The sequence below is a fragment of the Centroberyx affinis genome, unplaced genomic scaffold (genome assembly GCF_046629955.1).
Source record: "Centroberyx affinis isolate AG114_WGS23_722 - 3 ecotype Tasmania unplaced genomic scaffold, CSIRO-AGI_Caff_v1 ptg005091l_1, whole genome shotgun sequence".
Lineage (NCBI taxonomy): Eukaryota > Metazoa > Chordata > Actinopteri > Beryciformes > Berycidae > Centroberyx > Centroberyx affinis.
Genome location: NW_027282520.1, coordinates 370,743 through 379,336, shown reverse-complemented (window position 1 = coordinate 379,336; position 8,594 = coordinate 370,743). Strand labels below are relative to the sequence as shown.

Sequence of the window (8,594 nt, the reverse complement as noted above, 5' to 3'; positions counted from 1 at the left end):
TCTGGAAATAAAAAAAAAATTAAGTTTCGAAGTAAACTTCCATCTTAGCAGGGACGTGGGGAAGGGGGGGGGTGTCTGACGGATGCATCGATGAGGAAGGAACTGTACTATTATATTCCGGGAGGAAGGCTTGATGACGTCTATAGCATCCTTAATGTGACTTATTGAAGGGAAAAAAAAGGCAAGGCTCACGATACATGGATAAAAATCCAAGGCAATCAGAGCGCAGGACAAAAAGTTTAGGACAAAGATATGTAGACGAACGACAGTATACTTTCCCAGCGAGTTTTTGTTTGCCCGTGCGACTGGTTTAGTCATATTAATTGTGTATAAAAGTGAGACAGGCTGCACTGAGGGGAACATAAGGAGACGGCGGAGGCGCTTCAGCCAGGAAAGAGGTGCCGTGAGAAAGATACCATCTCTCTCTCACACACACTACCACAGCCGCGCCCGGATCACATCCTACTGCACCGCGCTCTTCCTTCTTTCCTGCTATAGGTATGTGCTTTTCTCCGGATTTTCTTAAAACTTGGAGAAATCCAAGGATGGAGCGCAAGATTAAGTTATGGAATTTATTCCTTTTTTTTGCGCTTCACGAAGACCTGCATTTTTTTCTACTTTGCCGCTGTGTCCAAAGGGAATGGATTTGGTATCGCATTCATGCCACTCTTAAACTTTTATGAAATGGGATGAATAAAACAGAAAAAGAATCACTTTGATTCAGAGATAATGGACGTGATGTTTGCTTATCTAATTAGTTTATACAGGTTTACAGCCTGTCCAGCTATTTAGTTTGTGGTGTTAGAGGAATAACATGTAGCCTGTGGATTTTATAGAACAAAGCATGCGAGCATGTTGTTATGGAGTGACTAATCACCTGTTTAACATTGCTTTCTGTTTTTCGTTTTCTAACAGCATGGCCAGTTCGAGTAAAGCGACTTTAGTCTTGCTCATCTACGGAATCATAATGCACTACAGCGTCTACTGCACACCTATCGGACTAAGTTACCCTAAGATTAGGTAGGTGGATGTGCTTTTTATGCGTCTTTTTAAATAAAATAACCAGATTTTTACGGAATCTTAATTCGATCCAAATTGAATGCAAACTGAACATCCTGTGATTCTACTGATGGTGCTTCATTTTGATTAACGATAAAGTCATATTTGAGGAGTGGAAATTTGGATTTGGGCACATTTAGTTCAAATGAGCGTGCGTAATTACGCACCAAATGTGCGCGCATTCACTCCTGATCAGAGAATTGAATAAACCCCCTTAATGGAAAATATTTTCCACATGCACAAATGCCCGAATGTGCTGTGGAAAATGACAATGGAGATTGCGTAGAGGTATCTGTCCGGTGGGACGGTGCACAGAACTCCCCTTATTAAAAATGAGAGTGCAGTCAATGCAATGGATAGCCCTTGGGATGACGGTGGACTGGCGTCACCAAGGAGAGGCGAGGCAAAACGAATAGGAATGCTCTATCCTTCTGAGATTTATTCTGATGTTTTTTTTTTTGTTTTTTTTTGTGTACAAAGCATATCTATAATTTAGGCGTGGTTTTCTTATTGAGTCTAATTTTCACTGCTGATTGCAGTTCTTTTTTTGTCTAATGTTGGCTGCCGGCCTTCCCTAAATGTGATCATTTTCACAGCCATTGTTTCGATTTTTAAATAATTAATGAGGCTGTAGGCTGTGTAGAGATGGCACCAAACTGGAATTAAAAACACATTGTGCAACATGAAAATATGAATTTTGAGGGGGAAAAAACACATTTTAGGCTACTGAAGTGTAAAGCTGTCGGTCGGATTTAAATAATTCGTTTCTGATTTTATTTTAAAACACCCACAGCTATTAGAATTATTTTCGTTTTCTGCCCTTATCTCTAATGCGCCTTCCACTGATTTAAGACGCAAATCTAGACATTTGGCATTCTTTCAGTTTTGACGCCTATTTTTTTTTTTTTTCTAACCCTACTTGTGAATAGATCAAATTTCTGATGAATGTTTCCCCATTTGCAGACTTGAAAACGACGCCTTCGATGAGGATGGGAATTCATTAAGCGACATGGGTTTTGATAGCGATCAAATTGCTATACGAAGCCCTCCATCCTTGGACGACGACGTGTACACTCTGTACTACCCACCAGAGAAGAGGTAAATCAGCCTTAATATCGCAGCATGTAGCCTTGCGGTGGAGGTGAAATTCCATTTTAATGACTTTTTTGCTGTTTGCGATAATGTTTGCTTGCTTTGTTTTCCCAGAGTTCCTCATGTTATTTGTTCAATGTTATTTTCATATTGAGTAGCCTAAAATGTTGATTCAAATACTGTCTATAATCAAGATAAAACGTCGATAGACACGCAAGGGTACAGCCTGTGTGCAGGCTATGAGGCTCCGATTTAATTGCAGCTGATGTGATATTGGACTTGCGGGTGGGTGGGGACATTTTAGGCTACTTTTGATCATTTTGTCTGCGCTTTGGTCACTGATGATCTATGTGTTTTGGCGTTTTATCATCTCAGACCAGAAAGGCATGCAGAGGAAGAATTAGATAGAGCCTTGAGGGAGATCCTGGGTCAGTTAACAGCGAGACAATATCTGCATTCTCTGATGACAATACGTGTAGGGTAAGGGCATTTCTTATAAGCGTTTACCTGCAGTCATCATTTTTTTATGTTTCTCCGCCGCCCAAGTTCAGGTTGCTGCATCATTGTCTCTATCATTTTCTGTGGGTGTTTTATTTTCTCTCTCTACAACAAACGTCCACCAGACATTTCCACTACCTTCTTTCTTTCTTTGTTGTGGCGTGGCACTGCGTTCATGATTAGTTTCCCCCTTTTATTCCAAGAGAATGAGGGTCAGTTGTCTGAGATAAAAAAACAACAACAAAACACTGCGAATTATGAGTTGTTAATCCATAAATTGATTTTTGTTTCCCCCAGCACTAATGAGAACACATGCGTCAGAATATGCAATGGATTGTGAATGAATAATTTATAATAGTTGTCCAAAAGGCTTAAATCACTGTTTTCTTTTACACTGCCTTTCTTGCCGCCTTTATTCAACGAAAAAATAGGATAAGAGGCACATTTGCAATATTAAAGGTTGTAGGGAACTTTGTGATGACATGTATCATGGCAGGCTGCAATGATCATCAGTCAGTTTAGATGCAAAATCAAAAAGTGCAATAATCTGTTGAGAGGTAGGAGCCTGCAGCCAAAACTAAGGTGTGTTCTGTTTTTATTTTTATTTTTTACAGCGAAGACAGCAGCATGGAGGAAGAGTCGGAGCCCTTATCCAAAAGACATTCAGATGGGATCTTCACCGACAGCTACAGTCGCTATAGAAAGCAGATGGCCGTCAAGAAATACCTGGCAGCGGTCCTTGGAAGAAGGTACAGACAGAGAGTTAGGAACAAAGGACGTCGACTTGCCTATTTGTAGCGTTGTTAAAGCGCCCAAACTGCCCTCCTGTGTATATACATCCAATCGTTAAATCAAAGTCATTCAGATATAACTGACCAAACAGTGGATTGCGCCTGTGTTCTTTAAACATGTATTTATGTATGAAGTAAAGCCATTAAAATGAATATTTTAATAATAATATCGTTTTTTTCTTTTTGTACAAAAGCACTTGATACCGCACAGTTATACTTTGTGGACCAATATTTTATTTTCATGTCAACATGTTGAAAACAAAACAAAATGACAAAAAAAAAAGAAAAAAAAAAAGAACTTAGAAAAAAAAGATAATTGTGCACCTTCAACGTTATGCGCTTGAAATCTTTAAAGGTCATCTACATATGCAGAAAATAAATAGATTTTAAAAAGACAATCAAAGTATTGAATGTTATACTTATTTTTGTAACCAACGTTCTATTTTTTTAGTGTTGTTTGTTTTCCAAACAGGCCCAAAGAAGCAGTGAGCATGCTATGTGAGGCATATCCGGCTTATCCTAAATGATAGATGTTGCCCTTGTCCACTCTCCTCCTCACTCCCTTAATGGGAGCTGTGTGGGTTTGTGCAGCTTGCTGCCCCTCCAGGGGAATTCAGATGGCTTTTGTTGTTCAGCCTCTCATTTGATGGATGACTGATTGACTTGCACAGTCATTCATACAACTGGTGGTAAAAATCCAACCCTCATTATAGGGAGAAATTTCATTGTAGGCTTTGCAAGGGCATGATTGCCTTGACTAACTGTAGCCCCAATGATAAAGGAAGAGCTCAAGATTGCTGTTGACAGTATGCGGCAAACACTGCTTGCTCACTTGCCTCAAAGTCATTCACTGTAGGAGTTCAATACAGCTATGCTAGATAGGCCTATGTAAAGAATGTTTCGTATGTGTGTGTTATGTACAGTATAAAAAATTATACAGTGTGCATATTCATCTCAATGTTCTGTGTGTTTGGTCGACAGAATTATCATTTGGAACAATGTGCTTCAACTGTTGGTTATATTTGGGCAGCACTACCAATATCTATCCACAATCCATAAGACGCAGGAAGAGAAGCATTTCTGACAAAAGGTGCAGAGGAAAGGTAGCATCTGAGTTACTGTGGTCTCAGGTTTTGACAAGTGGGCTTACAGTTAGGAATATTTAACTATTATTTTCTTATTTTCTGCTGCATGTGGAAACTGACACCTTGCTAATTTGCTAAGAAACTGCATGCCGTCGTGCTGTTTGGATTGTGCTGTTTGGGAGGCGGTTTGTGCTCAGCCTATTTCAACACCACTGCCCCTCAGATCTATTGGAAATGTGAACAAGGAGACAAGGAGGGCTAGAGGTGGTGGAAGCGGGTACTGCACTGACTTGTTGAATTTTACCTCCCTGCTCCTGTCATTGTGAATATCCTAAGAGAAGACACTGGACCCCCCTCGCTGATTGCCTTTTGTCCTGGTGGCATTTTATTCAGTTTCTTTTGCTTATAGATTGCCGTGCTGAAGTGTTGATTTGACAGTGCTGTGGTTTATTGTTTAGACAAAGCTGATCCGTGTTAGATGTCTATCGAGTGTGTGCGATGAGGGTGTGATCTAGAGACGAGGAGTGTGTGAAGTAGTCGTGAGACGCTAGGAGAGAGAGTGAGAGAGAGAGAGAGAGAGAGAGTGCAGAGAGAGAGAAAGAGGCATGCAGGGAGAAGAAGCGCGAGCAAGAGAGACAAACACAGACAAAGAGATAGTAAGAGTGAGAGAGAGATTGTGAAGGAGGGAATAAGAATGAGGGAGAGCGAGAGAGAGAGAGAGAGAGAGAGAGAGAATTGAGAGAAGTGAATGAGCCTGTTACATAAGAGACGGGTTGTAGCAGCCATCAGCCGGAGAGAGAGGTCGTCACACCTGGATACAGAAACAAACAGAGACGAGAGAGCCATCGCCTCGCCTCGCCTGACAGAGTGAGATCAGGGTCAATGAGTCTGATATGAGAGAGCCGTATCGGATATTGAATTCCCTTCACTTTGGCACCAACAGAGAGCATCACAATATGTGAGCGGGGCACCGCAGTAGAGCAGCTGGACAAGGCCACTCTGAGTTACCCTTTTGCACTAGGATGGAGGTGCATGAAATTCATTGCCCTCCCGCAGAGGGATCTTCCCACTGACTTTTATTAGGGAGATATCTTATGTATTTATTCAATATTATGCAAATGCAGCTTTATGCACCCCTGCAATCCAATCTGTGGCCTGTGTTCCCCATGGAAAGTATCAATACAATCTTTCTTCAATTTGGTTTTCTCCCGCAGGCTTTGTGCGTGTGTGTGTGCGTGCGTGTGTGTGGATGTTTATGTGTGTGAATGCATCTTGGTGTGCAGCTGTGTTTGTGTGTGCATCTGTGTGTGTGTGTGTGTATGAATATGTCTGTGTTTGTGTGAATGAGTGACTGGATGTGCATGTGGAGGTGGAAACAGCTTTTGGCTTTGGTGCCTTGCTTCGACATGAGAAAAAAAAAATCGCCACAAATGACAGATGGCAATTTTAGTGGCCCTACAATGCTGCAGTCCATTAGCTTACATTGAAACTTCCTTTTACTCTGTTTAATCGCTCGGCTTGGTCTGCCCCGAGAGTAGTAGAATTAGGCTTTTTTTTTAAAGCATGGCCAATGATTTATTAAGTAAAATATGAATAGAATCCATATATTGATGGAGCAGGCAATGTGTATGTGTGTGTGTGCGTGTATGTGTGTGTGTTTGCGTGTGTGCATGAGTTTGGGTGTTCAGTGTCTGTGAGAGTTGTGAACCAATGACCAGTGTTTATTGATGTTGATTATGAGGTGTTGTTGATTGTTTGATATTGGTCAGTAATTTATTAATCAGAAAATAGCCCCACCCATGATTTACAGTTATGTGCATCTCTATCTAGATTAAAAGGGTTTCTGAACATGACACAGTTGTTATACAGATCATAGCAAACGCCTGTTGTTGATATTTCTGAAAGCGCCAAACGCCTTACTTCAATGTTTGATCTCTTACCTATCTGAAAACTATGTGTTTTAAAAGTGAACCTTAGTAAAAGTGACATCGTTATACACACAGGAGTCCTTATATGGGGGTTTTACGTTTCTCAATGTTATGAAAGTGTTGTAAGATTTGTATGAATAAATTTTTGTAAACAACACCATTTTCTAATGAATGTCTAATCTTTGAAATACATCATTCTTGAGGTGATGGATAATATATGAGTTATGTAGGGTGAAAGTGTGCGCAGCAAAAATAGCTAATATATCTAGAATAGGCTGCTCACACATTTTGTTAGAGGACTTCAGTCTTTTGTTTGGCAAATTACCTTAAAAATGATCTTAAATCTACCTTTAAAAGTTCTTTCACACGTTCGCTGAGTAGAGATGTACTCCTGAGAAATACACAAACCTCAAGTCACATTACAGCAAATAAAGTCAAACATCCAACAGCAAACACACCTCCAACTCTACAGCTCTCTACTGGGTTATGTCGACCTAGACCTTTGGCTCTCCTCAAGTTAAATTTATCTTCCTCAAGCAAGATCTCGACAGAAGTGCAATAGCAAATCTGGGAGATTCATAGGATTGTGCATGATGCTAGAAGAGTGTATGGGCATTGGACTTGCTCCAACCCACTCTGTAAGCAAGAGAGATTTACGTTGCATCATAAGCAAGAAACAAGGTCTTTGAAACTGTGTCTTTGATGGTTTTTAATGGTCAATCCTCACCACATATTAACATTTCCAGGGGGTTTTAGAATTTCAAGTCACCGTTTATAAAGTGACAATGGAGCAAAGCTTTGACTACAACACACAATACCTGTCTGCAGTATATGATATTGATATAATTCACACCCAAGAACGTGCAACAATCCTCCAGGAGCCCGTCAAGAAAAGGTTCAACCTTGGCCTGAGCAGCTGATTCCCTCCTGCTGGAACAACGCTGTCTTTCTCCTCGCTCCATCCTCGGCCTTGGAAGTGCAGCTGTGTCCCGTGGGAGAGAGGGATGGGTGTGGCAGAGGAGTGTGAGTGTGTGTGTGTGTGATCTGATCCTCAACAGCCAGCGTGAGTGTGTGTATCTATGTGTGTGGGTGGGTGTGCCAGAGCTCAACTAACCCAATCAGGGAAATGTTGCATGGCAACGGTCCACAAAGGGACACGGTTATGTATACGCGTGTCAAGTGTGTACATGTTTGTATGTGTGGAAAGGGAGTGAGAGGGAGAGACTGTGTGTGTGTGTGTGTGTGTGTGTGTGTGTGTGTGTGTTTTGCTGTTTGTGTACACACCCAGGCTACAGAGACCTTGTGTTGGCTCTGGATAGATTGGGATGCGGTTCTACACATGAGCCACTCATCTTCACACAGCTCACAGTTGTGTACACACCGACACAATGTCTGGGCAGAAGAAAGAGAGAAGAAACACAGATATACACTGTATATCCCTCACTGTATAACAGCAACACCCAATGGCACAGATGAACACAGGAGGTATGTATGATTAATGAAATTCAACAAAATGAATTAGCAGTGAGAAAAACAGCCATGCACTTAAATTCTGAGGCGCGCATCGTTCTTTCTTCCCAGTGGTCGTTGATTCATGGGAGTTGCCCTGTTGCTATGAAAGGCTGACAGATTGCCGATTGTCAGGGTTCGAGCTACCTGTGTGATATATACAGGACTTCTCCATTCTTTATTTATCCCTCCCTTCCCCCCTTTTCTTCCTCCTCAGCTGTCAAGAAAGAGAAGCAGGCTTAGTCCTCCTGACAAGCAGGGTTTCCAGGATTGAGCTTCCCAAGCCACATCTCTCTAGTGACATTTGGGTTTACAAAAGATGCATGGAGCAGCTCAGGTGAAACAAAGAAAAAAGTGCATTCATAAATAAATTGGATTTGAAATTCATCCCCTTGATACACAAATACAAATGGATATTGAGACAAATGCTCCAATTTGTTTGCAGAGCGGTAAGCTGCACAAGAGGGGCCACCCTGAACCAATTTGTACATAATGTACATTAATGCTCAATCAATAAAAGATGGCTCCTCCTTCCTCATAGTCCTGCAGCATCCTTCCTCTGCGGCATGCATCACTTCCACTCCTTATCTCTCCATTAGGGTCTTCAAGCCATTTTAGCATTTATCTTTTTT

General features: G+C 41.3%; 1 protein-coding gene across 2 annotated transcripts; it reads left to right on the top strand.

Moving 5' to 3' along the window:
- The first annotated feature begins 253 nt into the window (after positions 1 to 253).
- On the top strand, positions 254 to 3,560 carry adcyap1b (adenylate cyclase activating polypeptide 1b). Of its 2 annotated transcripts, XM_071546012.1 has the most exons (5): positions 546 to 562; positions 916 to 1,020; positions 2,023 to 2,157; positions 2,527 to 2,631; positions 3,264 to 3,560. In XM_071546012.1, the coding sequence occupies exons 1-5, from the start codon at positions 546 to 548 to the stop codon at positions 3,445 to 3,447; spliced, it is 546 nt and encodes a 181-aa protein (XP_071402113.1). In that variant the 3' UTR covers positions 3,448 to 3,560. The 2 variants fall into 2 exon arrangements, with proteins under 2 accessions (XP_071402114.1, XP_071402113.1); XM_071546013.1 differs by lacking the exons at positions 546 to 562; positions 2,527 to 2,631 and adding an exon at positions 254 to 498.
- Positions 3,561 to 8,594: the final 5,034 nt, after the last annotated feature.

What these genes read in the sequence shown, in the direction of transcription:
- adcyap1b (XM_071546012.1), top strand. An exon ending in CTAAGTTACCCTAAGATTAG is followed by an intron (nt 1,021 to 2,022) that starts GTAGGTGGATGT and finishes CCCCATTTGCAG; the next exon opens with ACTTGAAAACGACGCCTTCG. An exon ending in CTGATGACAATACGTGTAGG is followed by an intron (nt 2,632 to 3,263) that starts GTAAGGGCATTT and finishes TATTTTTTACAG; the next exon opens with CGAAGACAGCAGCATGGAGG.